Raw genomic sequence first — 24358 nt, 5'->3', positions numbered from 1 at the left:
CAGTAACCGAGAACAGTAGAATTTGCTTTAATACAATTAATGAAGATGCCAATACATTGGAGGTAATGGAAATGCCCAAAATACATGAAATTTCATCTAAAACTATTTGAATATTGTTATTATACACCAATGTCTACCAACTCTATTTCTACAAAGTAGAAAAATCTTCACAGGTGTACTTGTTGACATTTTCATTGAGTAATACTCTTTAATCTAATCTCCAAATCCTTAAATTTATAATAATTATATTTGTCCATTCACTGGTCCTGAGTGCAGTGACCGCTAAAAAAATATCATTTTCAAGAAAACCCAAAAAGTTGAAAGATTAAGTATTGTTAAAAACTTTGGAGTGAAGGGTAAGGTTGCAAAAACTCATGGGGCTAAAGATATGCAAGGTACAGTCATGGAATTAATCAAGGGAATTAATTAGTCAATCAGATTAGCTGACTAATCAAGCAAGGGAGTTAATTAGCTAACAAATCAATCAGATTAGCTGACTAATCAAGCAAGGGAGTTAATTAGCTAACTAATCAATCAAATTAGTTAACTTCAAATCAATTTCTGGTTCCAAATTTGATCAAATCAATCTCAGCCATTCATTCTTTCACCCAAAAAAATCTATAAATTCACCCTTATTCCTCAAATCCAAGGACCGTGAAATTACAATGAAATTATCTTGATCACAAATTCATCTATGCTGGAAACTGTCAACATGCTGCAGAAAAGCTTGCACATTCGTTGAGATTCCACACTCTATCAAGAGTACAAAAAAATCACACCCAATCTGAGGTTTGCATTGTTTTTAGGATAAAGTTGAATATTTGTTTTGATTTCATTTATTATTCTGAATTTCATTGCTCACAATTTACAAAGACAAAACTCACAAGAAAATTTTAAGTAAGATAAATAATGCAGCAGAAGAACATTTCACCTGCTGTTTAAACCAACTATGTTTTTTTCCAGCACTTCGAGGACAAAGTAAGACTTGAACAGATGAGTGTTTGAAGAATCTTCGGGTTTCTTCATCATGTGTTCCCATGAGACCTTCCTGTAGGCATTGCACAAAAGGTATTAAAACAACGTGTGATAACACAAATTCTATATAAATGTTGGAGGATCTCTTCATGAAAAGTACAACTAAATATATGTTATTTTCAAGATGACAAGATTTGCATTTGTATCGATCTTACAGTCTTTATCCCAAGAATTTCCTTTGATGTAGGATCATCCCACACAAGTAAGAGTATCCGCAAGCCTTCTTGTGATTTGAACTTGAGAAGATCCCCTAATGTGGAGTCCGAATGAAGCAAACTTGAATTTCCACTTCCACGCACCAGTTTAATCTTGTGATATACAGACCATCCAGTAATGTATATAAACCGTCGAGCTTGTACAATAGCCTCACAAATATCCTGCCAACATTTTCCACTTTCATACCAAACTTGATGATCAAGTTGAACAGGAGGAAGAAGATTATCATGCATATGAGCATCCTGATACAAAGTGATTTTCCCACCTTTTCTGAGAGGAAAATATGTGTTGGGAACACCAGCATAGTCTGGTCCGGCACCAATTCCAAATCTGTACATCACTTGACTTTCTATTGGGAAAAATTGCATTGAGAGCTTAAGTGCAGCTCCCTCCTTGCAGACCTTCCGATTGTTGCCTAACACAGGAAACCAACCCTCTATTTTCTGACGAGACATGAGTTTCTCTGCAGGTATTGCAACATCACCAATAAGTTCTGCACCAACAAAGTCACTGTCCTTGACATAAAAAAGCACCTCAGCAACATTGTGTGCAACAGAAATAGAGAAATGTTGATTCCATACAGGATTCTGGCTATTGCTAATCACCCGAGACCTCGCAACTATTGCACTGGACAGAGAAATTGTCACATATGGATCACTCGTTATTATTTTTTGGGATATATGATCTTCTATTTTTACAGAAGTTTTACCGGAAGGTGTGTTCGTAAATATCTTCCGAACATTTTCCGAGAAAGAATCCATGTTGGGCAAGTTTTTTGCTTCATAAACCCAAACATCCAGTGTCCCATGTAACAGGACAAACCTCAGAGATGTACCTGAAGGTTCATATGGCACAACCTGAAGTTTATCATAATCTTGCGAGCCAAATTGTCCCGGAGATAAATCAGACGATAAACTGCTGTCATAAGAACCCAGTGAATGTTGTCCATAATGCAATGAATGGGCTGAAACTGATCCATTATTGCTTGCAAAAGATTGACTGGAATAGTCAATGTTCTGTGAAGTGTAATGTGGCATTGAAATGGGATTGTGAAAGGATCCTGCAGGAGGTGAGGATTCAGCAGGTTGAGGGCGGTCTGACAAGTGCATTGACGACATTGAATCCAGCAATGGGTACAGTGGTGCAGATGGATAAGACGTGCTAGGGGCAACTGTCTCCAGATTAGAAGCCGCTGCCTGATAGGATGGGGGGATACTAGCTTGGTGGTCAATATGGGGATGTGGAATGGAGGATGAAGGTCCATATTGGTTATAAGAAGAATTTTGTTGGTGGTATGAGCCATCGGGCTGAAAACTCCCCTGATGGTGGTATGAGCCATCATGAGGAAAGCTTTCCTGTCGGTAGTACGAGCTCTCAGGATGTTGTAAACTTCCCTGATGGTGGTATGAGTTATCAGAATGCTGAAAACTTCCCTGGTGGCTGTAAGGATGAGGGTGGTTTTGAGAGAAAGAAGCTGAGGGTGTTGACCATTGCAACGAGGGTGGCTGAGGGGGACCATAATTTGCAGGAGGAGGCTGATGAGGTGGGGGTTGCCAATAAGGATCAGGCCTATATCCCTGATATTCGTATGGATTTGGTGGTGGTGGTCCTGGTGGATAAGCTGAATGAGGAGGTGGTGCGTACGGAGGATTGGGGTAATAATTGGATCCAGTATGCCCAAAATTCCCATTATCATATTTCCTGTAAGGATCCATTTGAAATTTTATATTTTTGTGATTGTATGATGCCCTTATTCTTCTTGACTCCGTAACAGGACCTCAAGCAATAAAATACGACTATAGGGTCGTATTGATAAGTCAAGAGCATAAACGACCTGAATGAACCTATATATCTGCTGCTATCTGCATACTCACAAGAGAGTACAAACAAGTTCAGTACTTATATACCTAGAATCCTAATATCCAATTATTTGTATAACCAGCATCCTAATTCCCAGTTTTTTTTTGGTATACCCAGCACCCTGATTTCCAGTATCCAAAAACCTAACTCGCACTGTTTAGCATACTTGGAATCGTACTTACCATTTTTTTATATACCCATAATCCTATCTCCCATTATTTGCATATCAATTACCTATATTCCCAATTGTATGTATACCTAATATCCCGATCCCCAATCAGATCAGAGGATATTGTTTCTGACTATACCCAATTCAACTCAGAGGAACTCCTAGTACTAAACCTAGTTTTTTAACCCCTGAATCAATGGAAACCTTAACATTACACTCCTGTAAATTGAAATCGCAACTACGTGATTCTGACTTGATTAAATTCAACGAAAGAAAACTAACAACTTACAGAATTGTCTGTGAAATGATCGTAGAATTGAAACGATCAATATGGTTTTCTGTGTGATATTAGCCGAGTGCAAAGGCGGCCAAGTGGAAGGTTTGGAGATGGTTCCCTTGAGTCAGTATTCATTTCTTCGAAGCAGAGATGTTACTTCCGTCTTGTTGTGGATTAATTATTTATTTTATTAGGTGGGGACAAAAATTTCAACAGTTGAAAGTGTGGGCTAGCTGTGACTTAGTCGGCTAAAGAGAATCAATGCAATTGGAAGAGAAAACTGACGGGTAAGCGAAATGAGATTTACTGTTCGCGTCAGTGGGTTGAATTACCAGGTACATCCCTGTTTTCTTCTAGTTTTTAAACTTTTTTTGGCCCAATTTTGAGTTGATGACGTTCGTGATTGAAATATTTGTATCGGTTTTTAAAATGTTCCGATCTTATTTTAAATTACATGGAGGATTCTGAAGTTATGAATTATGGAACTTTGAATCAGAGAAAGGGAAAATCCAGAATTGTACGCAAAATATATAGATTAATTAATTAACAAAATATGCTATGAAATTAAAATTAAGGGAATTGAGAACATAGATATAAATGAATATGAAAATAGAATGAAATAATAAATATAAATGTGCATATATTAATATTGATGAAAGGGAGATGAGTTTAATTATAACAAGTGATTGCTTCATGCTAGAATTGTCATAAAATTTTGGAAAAATTATGATGTATAAGTTTCATGTATATGTATTAATTTGGATCACTTTTGTATAATGTAAGTGATTTTTGCATATGCATATTTGCTCTCTAACTTATTGAAATGACCTTCAATCATGAATTCAACCTTAGTGTTTGTAAACCCTTTAATACTCGCAAAAACAGATTCGCCTCACATGTCTAAACCTCCACTGAAAACTAGTGTTGACTTAGATTTCCACCTCTTATGCACTAAGACTAATGGATCAAACATTAAAACCCTACGCAATGGCTTATAATTTATGAGGAACAACGACCTTCAAGGATAGTCTCACCTAAAATGCACAGCAAATTTGAAAGGCTAATGTCAATCCATACTATAGAGATGTATACATATAAACTTGGGGCACGACTCAACTAGCTCCAAAACTGCATGTTAAAACTCGTGTTATTGATTTTTTGAAAAATTTTGAAAAGTCAAAGTCGCAGCTAATTTTGCTGATCACAATCAACGATCTGTAATTTTTGCAAAAATCAATAACACGAAGGTTACTGATCCGTATTGTGCGGTTTTGGAACCAATTTAGTTGCGGCCATAAACTTACAAACAAGAGCATATATGGAATTAGTCATAAACTTAGAAATTCATGCAATGCTTGAAGCTTTTCAGTAACATCACAACAATGGTTGCATATGCATGACCTCCCTTTCAAGCAAAAAAGTGGTAGTTGAAATTGTCTCCTTGCCTTTCTTTGCTCATTTAAACCTAATATAAATATGGTTTAATTTTTTACAACCCTTTATATGTCTTCATATGTATGTTTTTTTAAGAAGAAAGCTCTTACTTTTAAAATAATTGATTTATTATAAGTAAACACAAAAAATGCATTGCTTAATGTATAAGCAAGTTGTACATATGATTTATTAAACATAATCTTTTGGAATATGGGACTTTATATTTAACTAGCATTTGTACCATTAGGAGGTGCACTGAGTGCACCAATTAGGAGATATAGAGACCATCTTGTTATAAAAATAATGCAGTTAATTCTATTGAGCAAGGTATCAACTTCTATTTTCCTAAGTGATAATTTGAGATAGTGGTGGATAAAAAATAATAATAGAGAAACATTATAATGAAGTGAGACAAAGTTTTTTGAATAAAGGGGTAAAAACTTTATTGAGAATCAGAAACAAGAATTACAAAGAGACCTAGAGCCCCAAGGCCCCAGGAAAGAACCACCAAACCAGCCCCAGATCAACCAGCTTCATAACCATCCATGTCCTCAGTAAAAATCTTTTGCAAGTCTTGACAGTAATCCCCAGAGAGATGCTCCCAACCTTCAACTTTCCAATCACTACCATGCTCCGAGGCCCACTTGGCCAAACAATCAGCTGCTCTATTCCATTCACGAGGGATGTGGATGAAAGACACCTACTCCATTAAAGAACTAATTTGGAGAATTTGCTTAACAATCCCTGCCAACTGTCACTGAACCCCACTCACCTGCTCAGTCAACAAGTTAACAACAATTTGTGAGTCTGTTTCACAAATCACCTTCCTTCGTCCCAGCTCCCAAGCACGCTCTAGGGCATAGAGAATTGCAAATCCCTCCATAAAATTATTAGACTGCCACCCTTTATGCATTGAAAAGAGGAAAACAACCTCCCCCATGCTATTCCTGCCATCACCACCAACTCCAGTCGGGCCTGGGTTACCCCTAGATGATCCATCAATGTTAATCTTGATAAACTCATCCTGAGGGGGTATCCACCTTCCCACCCTTTGCACCTTCTTCATGGCCCATCTACCTCTCCTGACACAAGCTGAGGTCGGAGACAACTCCTATAGACCAAGCCTACTCACAATATCTGCCTCCTCTCTACCCAAAGGAAAATTCACCTCACATTTCGCTTCCACTGTCTCCCGAATCATTGCAATGATCCTATTCTAAACTTGTTGAACAAACAATCTGACCTCACAAAAGATCCTCATATTCCTTTCGAGCCAGATCTGTCATAGAATGAAGATGGGCCCAATATACCAGATAGTCTGTAGGAAGGAGGACAGGATAGGAGGTCTACCCAAATTGCTCCAGAACTCCACCAGAGAATCCGCGTGGATACAAGGATACTTCCACACCCCCCACCAATAATGCCAAATAAGCATAGAGAAGGGGCATCTGAAGAACAGGTGTGAGGAATATTCCTCCCCATTACCACACAAAACACAGATGGAGGGCCCCAGAAATCCCCGCTTGCGAATATTGTCCCAGGTTAGACATCTATTCAAAGTCAAAGTCCAAGCAACGCAATTACACTTCGGCCAAGACATATTATTCCACACATGTTTCCACCAGTTCACCTCTCTTCCCTCAAGTCTTTGGTTCAATCCCAGTATCCACTAGCCACCATAAACACGCCCTTAGGATTTGGAGACCAAGCAAGCCCATCCCTACCCTTGAGGGAGCTACAGTGTCTACTCACCAAAATGCCCTGCAGCTCAGCACACTCTTCCTCCATCCCAGCAACCGGCCACTCATTAGGAGTCTTCCAACTCTCCAAATCTAGTCGTCCACACCTATAAACAGCCTTGAAGTCACTCACCCTTGACCATCCAGCCTCCAAAAATCTCTGGCACAGATTCCCAAGGTTAGGGAATTGATCAAGAATGGGAGGAAAGCCATCCCAAGAGTCGTTCCAGAAAAGGACCTCTTCCCCCCTCCTGCAAATACAAAAGAGTCCTGCCTTAATGAGAGAAGCCCCCCTCTTGAGAGTATACCAGATCAAAGAGCCCTTTCCCTCAAGCGGATATCTAGGGATTTCCTCCATCGGGACCCTCTGCATATATTTGTTGGCCAAAATCTTGGCCCAACCCCGATCCTGCTCAACACACCACCTCCAGTACAATTTAGCCGCCAGAGCCTCCCCAAAAAGAATAGACTGCCTTAAACCAAGCCCCCTCGACTGCTTCGGGCTACACACCAAGTCCCAATTGACAAGGCTCCATTTTGAAGAGGAAAGATTGCCTACCCATAAGAATTGCCTAGCCAGAGAATTCAAAACCTTCAAGAACCACTTAAGAGCCACATGAAGCATACAACGATAGATTGGAAGAGCCTGAACCACCGACTGAATCAGTTGAACCCTCCTGGCAAAAGATAGCCATCTATGAGTCCAATGTTCAACCTTCGAGCAAAATTTATCCAAGATACCCTGCTAAGACTCCCTTGGAGGGTTACCAGGAGAGATAGGAATACCCAAATAAATCAAGGGTAGGGAGCCAACATGGAATCTCAAGATAAGAGCAATCCTCCTTTGAATAGTTTCAGGAGTGTTGAAAAAGAGGATAGAAGATTTATCCTCGTTGATCAGTTGGCCCAAGGCCGCAAGATAAACATCCAAAACCATATGTGGATTATTAGCTTCTCTGATCCGAGAAAGCCCCATAAGAGTCGTGTCATCCACAACCTGCAAATGAGACTGCAGCTGCAAGTCATTACCCCATCTCCAACCCTGAATAATACCCAGACCCACATTATGCTTAATCACCCTCTCTAGACCCTCTGCCAGAAGAATGAATAAATAAGGGGAGAGGGGGTCCCCCTGACGGAGACCCCTAGACGCACCAAACAACTCAGTATGATCTACATTGATAAGCATAAAGAAAGAAGTAGTCGTAACACAACTCATAACCCACTGGATCCATTCATCAGCAAAACCAAAAGCCTTGAGGATCTTCTGAAGGAAGGACCACCGAACTCTGTCATACACCTTAGCCATATCCATCTTGATAAACATAGCTTTTTCCTTGGAGGTTGCCATAGAATGAATGGTCTCCGTAGAAATGACCACCCCATCCAAAATTTGACACCCTTCCAAAAACCCACTCTGCTCCTCAGAGATAACATTCCCCAGGCACTTCTTCAATGTATCCACTATCAACTTAGAGATGATCTTATAAATCACATTGCAGAGAGAGATGGGGTGGAACTGGCCTAACTGGTCAGCCCCCTCACACTTGGGGATAAGAGCAATGAAAGTCGCATTCAACGCTCGAAGCATCTGCTTATTCCTCTGGGACTCCTGCACAACCTCCAGTAAATCCAGCTTGATGATATCCCATAATTCTTGAAAGAATTCAACTGGGAACTCATCCGGTCTAGGAGCTCTTCCTTTCCTCATGTGAAAGACAATCCTCTCAAGCTCTTCCAACAAAATAGGACACAAAAGATGCTCATTCATCTCCCCCGTGCAAAGAGAAGGAATGCAAGCGAGAACTTGGTTCTCCTCCCCCATTTCCCCCTGAGAGTCCTCCCTGAAGAGGGACCGAAAAAACGGAGACGCCTCCCTAGATATCTCCTGCAAGGATAATCATTGCTCACCTCTATCATTAACCAGAACAGGGATGGAATTTCCATGCCTTCTAGCTTTCATTGAGTTGAAGAAGAAAGTAGTGTTCTTGTTCCCCTGCTTCAACCAATCAATACGAGCTCTCTGCTTCCAGTAAATTTCTTCCCTAAGCTCACATTCCTCTACCACCTTGACAACCATGTCTTCCTCCTTGAGCAATTCCTCAGACAAACCATGCTCTCTGATTTCACTGGTGATCCCATTCAACACAATTTGAGCAGCTTTCTTGGCATGAAAAAGTTCCCAAAGCCCTGTCGGTTCCACTATTTGAGCTGAAACTTAACAGATTGCAGTTGCTTGGCAAAGGAGTACATGGCAGTGCCAAAGGCCAACCTCCCTTTCCTCCACCACTCCACTACAAGAGCCTACAAAGTAGGATCCCGAAGCCACATTAGTTGGAATTTGAATGAAGGTGAGCGAGCAACCCGAGCCGAAGAAGAAACCAGCTTGATGGGCCAATGATCTGACCCTCTCTAGTTAAGAATCTCATAACTAGTGCACCACCCCCCACTAATCCAAAAACTAGAAACGAGGAAACGATCCAACCTCTCTGCAATCCAATACTCTCCCACCCTCCTATTGTTCCAAGTGAACAAACCATTACCAGGCTTAATGTCAACAAGTTACAACAAGGAAATATTATCCTAAAAAAGGAAAGAAGAAGGTTCCAACTACATAACACCCCCCCCCCCCCCCCCCCGCTTCTTTTCACTCAGCTCAAAGATGGCATTGAAGTCTCTTGCCATAATCCAAGGATGAAAAGGGGCCAGCCTTCGCATACAGGAAATATGAGACCATAAGTTTTGCTTACCTTGAAGATTAGTAGGGGCATAGATGTTAGAAAACAAAATGAATTCCCCAGTCTCAAGACTAGAGATAACCCCAGATAACGAAGATCGGGAGGCAACCCACCAGATAGGGCGAAACCTTAAGGGGTTCCAAAGACAGGCCACCCCTCCAGAGGAACCAGCTGGCCCAACACACTGACACTCGCCACGACCCCACAACTTTGGCACCAAGCCCATCATACTCTCCACTATAAGTTTAGTTTCTTGCAAAAATAAGACATCAGGTGAATGATTCCTAATCAAATCCCAAACAACTTTTTGTATAGGGCCACTGTTCGAGCCCCTCACATTCCATGAAAGCACAATCATTTAGGAGGACTAGAAAAGTGAGAATCCAAAGTCTTAACTGACCCTGACTCAATCAAATTCTCCCCCATCAATTTGATCTTGTCCAAATCCTTCTTTCTACCAACCTTTGAGCTCTTCTCTGACGCACTTTTCTTAATATCTTTCTGATGCAAACCCAGGTGAGCGAAGGACTTATTTATTTTGACCCCAGCCGGTTCCAGTTTCAAAGCAATCAAAGAACACTCCCCCTCAACCAAATTCACCTCAATCCCAGGAGTGAGTCGCAACTGAACCCCTACTGGCTGATCCATCTCCATTTGTTGGCTTCCAACCACTAGCAGGGGCTGGATAGGGTCCTCAATTACTCTTTCCGGAGCCCCCCCTGACGCACCTTGATCCAAAGGGGTTAATCCCAGATTAACTTCCTAATGGCAAAGGTCATCCAAGGCCTCAAATCTATTAAAGGTATCCTCCTCATGTCTCTCCTGTAAAGGCCTCTTTTGTCCTTGGTTCTTGTTCTTTGTCTTAACTAGGACAAAATCATCAGTACCCCTAGCCTCGACAGACATGGCAGCTTTCCCTTTTTCAGCCCTATCTTGGCTCAGTTCTGAATGCTGAGGTTGGCACACCACTCGTTTATATCTAGGGCACTTATGTTGTAAATGACCATACTCATGACACAGACGACAGCGAAATAGTAAAGTCTCATAATCTAACTGTTGTACCCAAAAATAAGAGCCTACGCACATATCTATAGCATCTGGAAAAGGTTTACTAAGATCAATTTCAACACAAATACACGCAAAGGTCATTACCTTTCTCCCTAGGGTTTGCGTAAAAGATCCCACTGGCTTCCCAAGCAGAGCGGCAAGCATCTGAAGCACATCTTCTTGGTCGCATTCCACGGGAAAACATGGTAAACGAACCCACACAAGAACCCTATTCGAGAGCTCCTCCAAGGGATTAAACCCCGCATGCCAAGGTTTGATGAACAACCCCATCTGGTTGTAAAAATACAGACCACCTTCAAAGACTCTATTGTGATCCTCCATGCAGTTGGAAGTAACCATGAAGTAGTTGTTTGCCAACAGCATAATCTTCATTTCCCCCTCCGGAGCGCAAGTCCTCTACACCTAGTTTTCCAAAAACTGCAAAGAAACCCTCATTCCCCAAAACTTGCAATATAGCGAGTGTTTTGAAAAGTATTCGACATCTTCCGCTATCATCTCAAGAGGAATAACTAGCTTTGGCCTCTCACTGTATCTCTCCAAGCAACCATTAATCTTCAAAATGCGAGAGCTACCAGCACTACCAGACCCCGAGTCTGAGGAGAAAAGGTTATTGTTAAACGTCTTCATGCTTTGTGATTGGGATTTTGAGCCCACCACAACACAAAAATCCATGACTAGCAAAGCCTTCAAGGCCTCCCCGCCAATACTCAACATAAAACTCGAGACGATCGAAACCCTACACCCCAAAGGGGCCCGAAAGATTTAGAAGCCCCCAAAACTCCACCCCTCCCCAACACACCTGAGATGGAGGTCTAACCAAGGCCCCCAGCCCCACTGGAACCCTCGGCCTGCTTGGAATGGCACCCGAGCCGCGCAACCTGCACCCTCCTGCAGCTCGCTGCGCGTCTCCCCTTCTCCCTCTGTTGCTCCCCGCACTGCTCAGACCCCCCCGTGCACCCTCGACACCCTGCAAACACTCATGATCACAAGCTAGGGAATCGCTGCCCTAGCTCGGCCCTCTGCAGCTCCCGCTCGTGCGACATCGTCATTTTCTTCCTCAAAAGCAAAATCATGAAGTGAGACAAAGTTAATGCAAAGAGTAGCAATATAATTTTGAGGTAGAGAAAATATATATAGGAGTTGGTACGAATGATGATGTAATAATTGTGTCTATAGAAAATGGTGTAAATAGGGGGGACATGCTTGTGAATATGTATTGAGCCATGAACCAAACTTCATAAGAGTTTCTACCTTGTTGACATTTGTTTTATCAGAGCATTCTCATCAAGATGGGCACAAAACTAGATTAGAAATGACATGGGTATACTAATTTCACCATTAAAATAACAATTAAACCCCAAACATTAAAAATTAAAAAATATAAGATATTATAATCTAGATTAAAAAACAAAAATCTAAAAAGATTTAACTATTTAAAAAATAATTTACAAATATTCAACACCAAAAATTCAAGATGAAAGATAAATAATGTAAGAGATAAAATTACCATTTTTAGACCACTTTTCTAAAATTATGATGACTAATTATTGCTCAATTCTTGGTCAATATTTTTTATTGTTCCTTTAGTTCTTGTTGGATGAGCTTCTCTTTACACTTTCTTTCATTCGAGGGTCTCTTTTTCAAAAATATTTTAAGTATTTTGTTTTTCTCTTGGCAAGATTGTCTTTAAGAAAACTCTTTTTTGGCAAAACCTTAAGTTCACTAACCTCCCCTTTGTCTGAAATGCTTCGTTCTCTATGTCATCAGCTAAGTTATATTTTTGTCTTTCCCTTTTTTAGTGAAACTTCATTTTTGCTAACTTTTCAATTTATCAAAAAATATTTGTTTTGAGTTTTGTCAATTGAGATTTTAGTTTCTGAACTTAATTCTGTGTTGAAAGGGAAGCGTCAATATGTTGTTTTAGTGATTTCCTAATTCTATGAACCTTCAAGTTTTTCGATGAAAGAAATCATCAATTGTAAAAGTAGCAAAAGAAGTAACAAAACCTTGGTGGCTCAAATGGTTCGAGAAGCATTCTCTTTACCGAAAAGGCTTTTTTATACAAGTTAACTTGTCAATAAAGAAAAGAAAGAAATAGAAGTCATAGATCCAAGAAATCTGCAAAGCAAAGGGATCCCTAAAAGAGGAGTTTGCCGATGATAAATTCCACTAATTATTTGAAGGTCCCCATATTTATTGAAATAATTTTATTTATGAAGAAGATCAGTGTTCCCTAGCATTTAAAGCCTACATATATACTACATATATTATACGAGCAAAGGTCATAGTGTTGAACTCATATTATTATCTTAATTTCTAAGTCAATAGCAAGAAGTGAAGCTGGGAAGGAATTCATTGCAACCATTTCCATTAGGTTTAACATGCCCCCTTGCCACACAGAAGTTTGAGGTAAATATTAATTGCCACCCTCTCTAGGTTGATATTCTTGTACACCCTTTCCACAATCTAGTTAGAGAATTACATGAATCCTACACATTGCCAATGTTAAGTCACCTAATTCATGCACCCTCGTGCCACATCCCATTATTTTTGTTTGATTAAATAATAAATAAAATTTGTTTAGACATTTAATTACTTATTTTGTAATGCCCGTTAAGAATACCCTAGAGAAACTAACCAATTAACTAGGAAATAAAGATAATATATATTTTTTTTAAGATTACTATAACACAAGAAGCTTAAGGTAAACACATGCATTGACTAAACATGACCTCATAAAACATAAATCCACAAGCAGAATTAACTTATATCATTCAAATTACATTCCCTAGGGTAACTCAACATCATTACTTTAAATACAACATAAAGATATGAACAGTGCTAATGAATGATAATAACATCAAATAACATTAATATGTGATTTCCCCTTACTTAGCCTAATGTTCATTTCATCTCATAAATATAGGAAAGCAAACATTTAACCAAACTATTACTAAATCATGAACTATAACATATTTAACATTTCTAACCCAACATATTCATTTTAATGCCCCAATTCCAAATGTTCCTAAGTTAACAATTCCAACAATTGGATAAACCATATTATTGGCATTATGTGAACCGGTATGAGGACATGATGATATTGTATGTTGTCATTGATGTCAATATGTGATATGAAGTGAACCGGCATATGTGATATGTGAGAAGAGAGAACCGGCATATGTGTGAACCGGTATATATGCCAAAGTGAAGCGGTATATTTGTTCAAGGTGAACCGACATGTAATTATGGGAACCGGCACATGGAAGCATTGTATGACTATCGGTTGGTAGGTAGTTTCCACTTCAGGATTTCCAGTTGGAGTACCTCAAGCCTATGTGACTCAATCGGTGATCTTTGTGTGATGAGTTAACAGTATAACGGAGAACAGATTGTGTTGCCACGTAAGCCATGTGCACGTGAAGGATCTTGCATGAAGAAGACTATCCTTATCTACCTTGGGAATGTGCGAAGTTTGTTAAACGGTGATAACGCATGATGGGTTATCAACCGCCATGAAATCAGTGGATAATGGACGATGGAGAATGTCTTGAGATCAATTCAAGATTGTTGCATTTAATGCAGTATGATTCAACGGTCAGGATTGAATTGTTTGAATTGCTTAACCTAACAGGTTTAGGGTTTAGGGTTTTTGCTACCGACCTATCTGTTTCCTATAAGGTCGATGTTGTGTTTCTTTCCAAAGTTGTTGGCAAAAGTTGCACGTGTGTATCCAAGGGAAGTGATACGTGATTCTTGCCAGACCAAAGGAGAGAAGAGATACCCGCAAAGTGAATGTGCAGAAGGTGAAGAGGAGCCAAAACGGATCTGCATTAGCATTGAGTGTTGTTACTAGATCATTGTAATTCCTGTTGATCTTTAACCACTTCAACAGTTGCGAAATCCCTTAACAGGGTAGCCTTAACCGGCTTGATACAAATCCTTTAACAGGGTAACTTGAAGTTATTGAGTTCTGGGAAGCTATAGAGCTCTAGAGATCCTTTAGCTATTGAGTTCTTGAAATCCTCTAACAAGGTAACCCTAACCGGGTTTAACCCTTAACTGGGTATTGTAGCCATCCCTTAACCGAGTGATCCCTAACAGGATTGGTTCCTAGCAGAACCTATTGTGATGTCTTTAACCGGACAAGGCTCCTAACAAAGCGAACTTCTAAAGAGTTCAAAAAGAAGCTTGTGGGTATTCATCCCCACTGTGGTTTTTCCCAGTTGGGTTTCCACGTGAAAAATATGTGTGTCATGTGTGATGCTTTGTTATTACCTGTTAAGCACATGATGGTTTTGTGTTTTATGCCTGTCTATAAAACATATTGAACTAACTATTGTGAAGATCTGATGATAGTTTACCTGTTCATGCATGAGGGTGTAATGGTACTATGGTATTGAGCTAAGAGGAAAGCTTAGTGAGTAACCGGTTTATGATTGTTTTAGTTGTTATGGGTCTTACCAGTTGCACTCTGTTTCAACTAGTGTCACTGCTTGCCAGTCACTTGGAGTATTTGCTGACAAACCGATTTTGGACTGTATTTTGTCTGTACTGATTCACCCCCCCTCTCAGTATCGGTTTGGTACTATTCGTTCATCATTGAGTTATCACATACAACCTAATAATACAATCATAATCATCTCTAAATAGAAGGAATCACATGACATCGTTTCATAATACACATTACATCTCAAAAAAGATGATCAATACAAATATACATCATCTACTTCAATAGGAAGTCATAACTCTAACTACAAGAATAATTATCCTTGAGTTACATGTAACAATGATATCTTCTATCATATAGAATAGATCATAACTATTCCAAGAATTCCATAGCACAAGAACCGAAGATATATAGAATTCTCAATCATGTGCACGAACATCCAACAAAGAAAAATCCCAATGGAAGAAGGCATCAAACCACCCGACCATATGGAACCAAAAGGTCCACCCCCCATGCTCTGAAGAATGACATAAGGTTCCACGCACACTCTAAACCTAGGCTGACACCTAACATCCAAGGAACATAACACATAGGAAAAAGAAACAACTTAAGACTAGCAGCTTAAGACATAAACGAAATACACAAACAAGGCTTAACCACATAGCATAAACTCACAAGAGGCTTCCATCAAACACAAAGGATAAGGTAGTAGGAAACATATAGGGAAGAGTGTCATCACATGCCATCAACAAGGATTATTCTGGCAATCTCTCTCTAGACCTCGACGCCCAAGTAATAACCATGCGGAACCAACTCAACCTTTCATGAAGACAAGGGGGTATAATCATGCCATCAAGGCCAAGTCCCAATCTCCTCCTGAGCCTATACTAGTACTCTAGGCCATGAGTGGGGCACCACAATCATCTTGTTTAATGTGAGAACTACTCAAACCCCTAAATTAATTTATTAATATTATCACTTGATTACAACAACCTTCAATGAGATCTCTTGGCAGCCACTTGGGGGGCCCAACGCCCACTTGGAAGTCACTCCCCCTATCATGTTCCTAATACCTAGGGTACAACATAAATATAAAGAACTCAAGAGAATCACAAGATACATATTTACAAAGTTTCCATATCAAATCTAAATCATAACAACTTTTGTTCCATAAAACCATATTCCAATAATCTCATGCAATAATCCAAATATGAGTCCAACAACTCAATATGCAAGGAACATCAATCTCTCTCAAATCCACTGTAAAACATATACCAAAATTCTCAAATCCAATATCCAAATCTAGAAAAAGTCATTAAAGGGAGTCACAAAATCTTGAAAACAAGCCTCTGATTGACTTAATTGAAATCAGACTACAAAAATCAACCAGAAATACTGAAACAAAAAAATAGCGCTTTTGCATAATACTTTGACACATTCACTTAATCTTTTGGGGCCTTTACAAAATCCCTTGGCGCTTCTATGATTCAGAACAATGCATATACTATGCAAAATACCACATACATCAAATATTCTGGAACTTATGTTCATCGGTATAGTGCTTATGTTAACCAAATTAGCGCAAATGTCAATCAGTTTAGCGCTTACGACAATTGAAACAACGCTTACGACACTCGTTATAGCACATTTACCACAGAAAGAAAAATGTGACTCATAAAGAATTAAAATTATCAACTAACATGAAAAAAGACTTGGATACAAATTTCGACTTCGAACATCAACTGAAAAGGGTGTTTTAGAACTAATAACAGGATTAAACAATCTAGGAACAAAATCCACAATCCTCAAATCTCCATATAGTCTCAATAGAATGAAACTCAAATTCCACATTTCCAGCAAATAGACTATTTGAAACTTTAAAGCTTAGAAATCTCAACATGGACACAACCTCCAATAGAAATGAGAACAAATTCCTTCCATCCAACGATAGATACAGAGAAGGGTAAAACACAGAATCACAAAACTTAAACATAGCCACAAATGGGTATGACAATAGAATCCTTTCATACAATTACAAAATCAAAGAAGAGTAAAACACACAAAAAATCCTAGAATACACCAAAGACATTTTCCAAACACTCAGGAAACAATCTTTCTTTAAAACCAAAATGCATAGAATATGATCCAGAACCACCAACCTGGAAATATGAAGAATGGATGATGAAACTTGAAAAATATGAAGCACAACAAAATCTGAAGATGACTAACAATCTGCAATCCGACAAACTCCTTCCATGCATACACATCAACAACGTAAATTCGAAAAAAAAACTCCAATCCCCAAGCATAGTCAGAAATCATCTTGCCCAATCCAAGATCCAAAATCCAAAAAACTCTCCTAGAAAAAAACTTCACAACAATATCATTCTTCCAATATTTCACTATAAGCATAACAATCCTAGCTCACAGCCAAAATCATAATAATAATATTAACAACCCCTCACAAAAATTGAGAGAAAAATAAATTAAATAATAACCTCCAAATACAACTCCTAAAAGACCAATCATAAAAAGGAGTAAGTAAATAAACAAATAAACAAATAATTCAATGGTGATTATTCAATGTGTTATGAAAAAGAAATCGAATTGTTGGAATTTGCAGTATATACTTGATCCCATTTTACAAAAATTAGAATTGTTTGAATCTTTCTTGGTATCCCATTGTTACAGAGAAGTTAATAAGATTGCAGATTATCTGACAAATTTAGCCATTGATAGCAATGCTAATCAGCGAGAGGTGGGTTTTGAGGAAATTCCTTCTAGGGCATGGGAAAGTTTGCAGCAATAGTCATATGATTTTCTTGAGTAACATCGATGTAAATTTTTTTGATGATAATTATTCACGCTTTCCCCTTTCATTTCAAGTATTCATGTTCGTTGTCTAGAGAAGAGTTCAAGGTCATGGTATTTGATATAATAGTGTTTTTTCAAAGGTTTTTTGATACTTTCTTTTTTGGCAGGAAGGTTTTTTGCTCATGGGATTTGGCACAGGGCTTTGGAAAATTGTCTTCTTCCATTGATAGCAGTTATGGAGTCTACATTTGAAAATTATCCGATGGGTTTTTTTGGCAAATTGTCATATGGGCTCTATGCAAAACTGATATTATATGTGTTGTGACCGTATTTTGTATGTGGTTTTGGGTGGGGTGTATAAATTGATCCGTTAGATACTATAGGTTTATTTTATGAGCTGTGACCGAAGGTTTTCTTCCCAGGGTTCTTTCCTCTGGTATGCTCTTTGAATCCCGTGTAAAAAATAAAAAAAATATTAATAAAAAAGTTTAGTGGAATAATCCACTTTTATTGAAAAAAAATAAAAATAAACAAATAATTAAATAATCATATGCACAAATAAGCATAAATGCTCAACCAATATACATCCACCAAACAAACATTGATTTATTAAAAACTCATATATATATATAGCAACTATTTTTTTTAAAACAACAACAACATATTAAATAATTATTAAAAGAGATTATGATCATACTCAATATAACCTTCAACTAAAATTAAAGATAATTGTTGAGCTTTTAAATTGCAATTTAGGTTGGAATATTAATTCACAACTTAGGGATTTTTATCCACACTAAGCAACCCTTCATGAACTCGAAGCTACATTTAATTATCAACCCAGGGACGTGAACTTGAAATAAGACAACACTTTATATGAACTACGAAAGCATTCTAAGCTAGTATATCAGTTGTGTATAGCAAATAAACTCAGAATAGTAAATTGAATTGAAAACATGACAATGCTGGAAATAAAACTAACTACACAACAGTGGTTGTAGGAAGACTAGTTATTTGCAATAGCAACACGACTGCAGGCTAACTGTTCTAAAACCAGTGAAATTAAATATGTCGAAAACAAAAACAACCGATAACTAACAGTAAATCATAATGAATAAAAATGTAAACTACTGCAAATCTAAACTATGATCGAATCATAGTTCCTCAAGTGGCCCTTGCTTGAGTTGCTTCAATATGTCATTAGCATTCCATCTTCAATAGACAAGCTTCAATGCTCAAATAATATTCTTATTGCAAATCAAATATTACATGGACATATATCAAACTTGATGATTGAACATGAGCACCACTAACAAGACTCAACACTAACTGGATATTCTCTAAACACACTCAAGTCTAACTATTCTCAACACTACTAACTCACAACTCAACAAAATCTCAGATTTATGCTTGAGGATTGAGAGTTGGAGTAATTACAAAATCATGAAGAGGAAGAAGAGTCCAAGTTGAATTAGAACTTAATCCTTAATTGCTGCCTGAAAATCTGCTAGTTTGTCTCAGTCAACTTCTGGTGAATATTGCTCATTAACTATTACGAATCAACTCAAACAGTTTAAAGGGTTTTTAGATCTCCTTTTAATCTTTCCATATCATTTTTAAAATATGAATTTTGTTTAGAAAAGTTGTAAGTGATACATTCTTGTTTTACTAAAACTGGTTTTCTGACTTTTTCTGCACTTCGAGTCAATTGTTACATATGTCAATTGCGAGCTTGCTCTGCCTTTGTTCTAGCTGTATGAATGACTCAAACCACTCAAAAACAATATTTTAATCCTTCTTAAGTACTTTACACTCAATAATAACCATTTACTATAAAATTTTACCTTTATTTAGCATTAACTAGCTAGACATACATATGCATATCAAACACCATTAATCCTAGTTAATGCTTCACAAAACCAAGGTAATGTTTGGAAATGACTTGGAAGGACATTATAAACATGAGGTAAAGTATCATAAAATGTGAAATAATATGGTCAATTTATAGGTTCATCAATAATAATGATTCTAAGTTAAACAATACTCAATTAATCAAACATGTTACTTCATACTTGGGTTCCTCTTCCCTATACAATACATGGCTCGTCCTTCCACACTTTCCTGCATACAAGCCTACACTGTTAGATGCACAATATCAGATCTATCAAATGTTAGATACATGTTAGACCAGATAAATCATAGTATTAATTAAACTGGATCAATCATATAGCAGTCTATTGTTAAACTCACGAGAGTAAACACATAACATTAAAAAGAAGTGGCAAGACCAGGAAATCTCAGAAGATCTAGACCTAAGGGCCAAACCTATATTCTCGAGGGCTCATTGCATATGGCCTTGCCTACGTGAATGCACAGAGACTTCGTAGGTTGACTTAAAGAACAACAACAAGATTAAATGAATTATAAAAGTAGGTACACAACCCTTTCTAGGGCCTCACTTCTTTATAATATTCTCAAATTGATAAATCTATGCCTTATTGCACATAAAACAACTAATAGTTATGCTAATTATACTAACATTGACAACCTCAAAAATTAAATTGATCAATATATTAAATTTATAAACAAAAGGGTTTGATTCTAATTAATGACATTAAATCACAACTCTTGTAATACACCTTCCCTAATCAGACTCTATTAGACCTAGTTGACCATGGTTGACTTTTTAGTGGCTTATGTGGATGGTTGATACATTATGTTGTGATGTTTTTTATTCAGGTACTATGCTTTGGAGTGTGATTTAGTGGATGTAGTTATGCATTATTGCTTATTGAGGAGTAGATGTTGATTATGCAATATTCCTTTGAATGAGTAGATGTTAATTCTGCTTATGCATTGTATTTTATAGATGATGAAATGTTAATTTTACTCATGCGTTACTGACCATGGACTAACACATTTACTTCATGTGTGAGTTGCACTATGTATCTGTCTTATGTTTGTGTGGAGTTTGTATGGGGTGCGAGGAGATGATTTTTCATCACTCACTTCGATGAGACACGAAAAGTCATGATTCTCTTTCACCGATGTGGTTACCATGTTTGTATATATATGTGTATGTGTGGTCATTGATACAGGAATTGCAGGTACAAGGTATTGACTCCACATGGCTCCATAGGTTTGAGCGTACCTAATTAACCCGATGGAAATGGAGGAGATAGTCTTAAGTCCCTAAATATCATCCCTAGCCTTGCTCGATTGTGAGCATTGTTAGTCATTTGTCAACCCAATCAGATAGCCAATTAGGCCACCTTTCCGACGTTGGTATGTGGGTCATGTCTTTATTTTGTTTAGTTGAGTTTTGCGTGTTATGCGTTTTGAGACTTTGTTAAATTCTCCTAAGTGTTGCTTTACGTGAGATTAATTATTAATACCATAGTGATATTAATAATTAATGTGAATTGTCATGCGTAAATTCTATTAAAGATAAATTAATTCAGGAACCTTGTATGTTAGAATAAATAAATCAATCTTATTAAGGAATCTAATTAAATTATTTGGTTAATGTATCACATAGTGGGTATTATATTGTGTCATGTGTTTTTGTAAAAAAAGTTATTTAGACTTTAAAAAAAAAAAAAAAATAACTTATTGACTTTTTGGTATGCGAGGAAATTTAATTTAAATTAAAATTTTAAATGTATTGATTTGGAAAAAGTAATTTCAATTTTTAATTTTTGGAAAAGTAATATTTTCCAAAGAAAAGAATTTTTTGCCCTAAAAGGATATTTTGGGTAAAAATCCTTTATATTGGAAAGTTTTTCCAGAATATGGGGGCTGGCTTTTTGGAAAATTCCATCTCTGCTGTTGATTTGGGGGTTTTCTAGTATTTTGAAAATTGGTTCTCTGTTGTTGAACAACTTCTTGTTTATTTGGGGGTTTTCTAGTATTTTGAAAATTGGTTCTTTGTTGTTGAACAAGTTCTTGCATTTGGAAGGATTGGGTGATCTTCTTTTGTCTCCTTCTAGGAAAGCATTGAAGGTTGGAGTGTAAACCTTTGTTTTGTTCATTCTTGTTTTCCTGAGCATGTGTGACTATAATGGTTTCTTTTTCTTTCATTTCCCTTTCCTGTTTGAAAAAAAATGGGTTAAGGGGGTTTTAGATTCTCCAATTTTGGGAGTAGAGAAAATGGTTTTGTTTGTTGTCCTTATATAGTTGTGTTATTTTGTTGTTTGAATAAATCTTATTCTCTATTTTGGTATTGGAGAAGAAAATAAATTTCTCCATGTTATTGATTTGGAAAAATGAGGAGAGCTATCCCACAATAATGGTTCCCACTTTTGCCAACGAAGAAAATTGGCAGAGGCAGGGATTTTTTTTGGGGGGGGGGTTTGAATGAACGACACTATATGTCCTCTTAGGACCATAGAGGATCACATAGTGGACCATAAGGGGCCATATGTGGTCCTAAGGGGTCACACATGTGTTCTAACACATGCCTGACCCCTTAGGACCGCATGTGACCCCTTATAAAATCCTAGTGTGTACGACATACCCCTTAGTCCATCACATAGTGTCCTAAGGGGTCATATGTGGTCCTAAGTGGTCATGCATGTGTTAACAAATGTGTGACCCTTTAGGACCACACATGACCCTATATAACATCCTAGTGTGTACGACATAGCCCTTAGGATCGCATAGTGTCCTAAGGGGTCACACATGTGTTCTAACACATGCGTGACCCCTTAGGACCGCATATGACCCCTTATAAAATCCGTGTGAACGACATACCCCTTAGCCCATCACATAGTGTCCTAAGGGGTCATATGTGGTCCTAAGGGGTCACACATGTGTGACCCGTTAGGACCACATATGACCCCTTATAACATCCTATTGTATACAACATGTACCCCTTAGGATCACATAGTGTCCTAGAAGGGGTCATATGTGGTCATAAGGGGTCATGCATGTGTGTTCTAATACTGTACATGTGTGACCCCTTAGGATCACATATGACCCCTTATAACATCCTAGTGTCTACGACATTCGATCCCTTAAGATCACATGTACAGTGTCCTAAGGGGTCACACATGTGTTCTAACACATGTGTGACCCTTTAGGACCACATATGACCCCCTATAACATCCTAGTGTACATACGACATTCCCCTTAGGATCACATAGTGTCCTAAGGGGTCATATGTGGTCCTAAGAGGTCACATATGTGTTCTAACAGATGCATGACCCTTTAGAACCACATATGATCCCTTATAAAATCCTAGTGTACATTAGTGTCCTAAGGGGTCAAGAATATGTGGTCCTGAGGGGTCATGCATGTGTTCTAACACATGCGTGACCCCTTAGAACCGCATATGACCCCTTATAAAATCTCTCTTCCCTTAATTTTCTCAGCTGGCATGCGTTTTAATTTAGTACATGATGTATATATCTTTAATGATCTCTCTCTCTCTCCCTCTCTCTCTTGAATTAACATTTTAATAATTTAAAGTGTATGTATGCGATCTATATAGATAAATTTATATATGTTTTAATTTAGTAACTGTATGTATCTCTCTCTCTCTCTCTCTCTCTCTCTCTCTCTCTCTCTCTCTCTCTCTCTCTCTCTCTCTCTCTCTCTCTCTCTCTCTCTCTCTTTGAAATTAATGTTAGATCTCTCTCTAGATGTCATGATTTAAATGATCTCCCTCTCTCTCTAATTAATGTTTTAATAATTTAAAATGTATATATGCGATCTATATAGATAAATTTATATATGTTTTAATTTAGTACATGATGTATATATATCTTTAATGATCCTCTCTCTCTCTAAAATTGATGTTATCTCTCTCTCTCTCTCTCATGAAAATGATCTCCCTCTCTCTCATTAATGTTTTAATAATTTAAAATGTACATGCATGCGATCTATATATATATAGATAAATTTATATATTTTTAAATAATGATCTCCCTCTCACTTGAGCTTTAAAATTATTTATTTAAAAATTTGAATTATGCGAGATCTTCATATATATATATATGGATTATGCGAGAACTTCACATGTGTACATTTTAATTTTTAATGAGCTCAAGATTAACGATCTCTCTCTCTCTCTCTAGAATTTAACTGATTTTAATTTTTAATGTTTTAAATTGAATGCACTTCATGTGTGTGTGCTTACGTATTTATTTTAACTTTATGACCTACTTAGATAAATGGCATCCCAGGATCCAGATCAGGATCCACTTGCACAGGCTCTTGATCAGGATCCACCTGCATAGGCTCCTGATTAGGAGCTTCATGATGATATAGATCCTCCACACCAGGATCCCCCATTGCCCGATATTGCTACCATTTTCCACTACAGTGACCGTGAGCTACAGAGGTTGAGGGTCATATTAGATGACCCACAAACTGATGGTGTGTACAAGAGTACATGCGAATCCATTTTTTATAGTTTGCGAGCATTGAGTGACCGCTTAGTTAGTCACACCTAATTTTCACGCGAGGTTATAGCTGATATTTATAGACAGTTGAGGAGTGAGGTGAGGGGTCATGATTCTTTTGCTGATGTGGTGAGGGTGGTCTCAAAGGAGACCA

General features: G+C 37.8%; 1 protein-coding gene across 2 annotated transcripts in view; it reads right to left on the bottom strand.

The window, feature by feature from the left end:
- LOC131062593 (phospholipase D gamma 1) overlaps positions 1–3906 on the bottom strand; it is a 63991-nt gene extending 60085 nt beyond the window's left edge. The window contains exons 1-3 of one of the 2 annotated variants that reach the window (XM_057996284.2): positions 3570–3906; positions 1191–3113; positions 932–1048 (exon numbers count right to left, since the gene is read on the bottom strand). In XM_057996284.2, coding sequence (XP_057852267.2) covers positions 932–1048; positions 1191–2966 — 1893 coding nt within the window. In that variant the 5' untranslated portion in view covers positions 2967–3113; positions 3570–3906. Of the gene's footprint in view, positions 1–931; positions 1049–1190 lie in introns of both variants that reach the window. The other variant, XM_057996292.2, reaches the window with a different exon arrangement.
- Positions 3907–24358: the final 20452 nt, after the last annotated feature.

This window comes from Cryptomeria japonica, chromosome 5 (genome assembly GCF_030272615.1).
Source record: "Cryptomeria japonica chromosome 5, Sugi_1.0, whole genome shotgun sequence".
In the NCBI taxonomy this organism is placed as follows: domain Eukaryota; kingdom Viridiplantae; phylum Streptophyta; class Pinopsida; order Cupressales; family Cupressaceae; genus Cryptomeria; species Cryptomeria japonica.
This window is presented reverse-complemented; position numbering and strand designations above follow the sequence as displayed.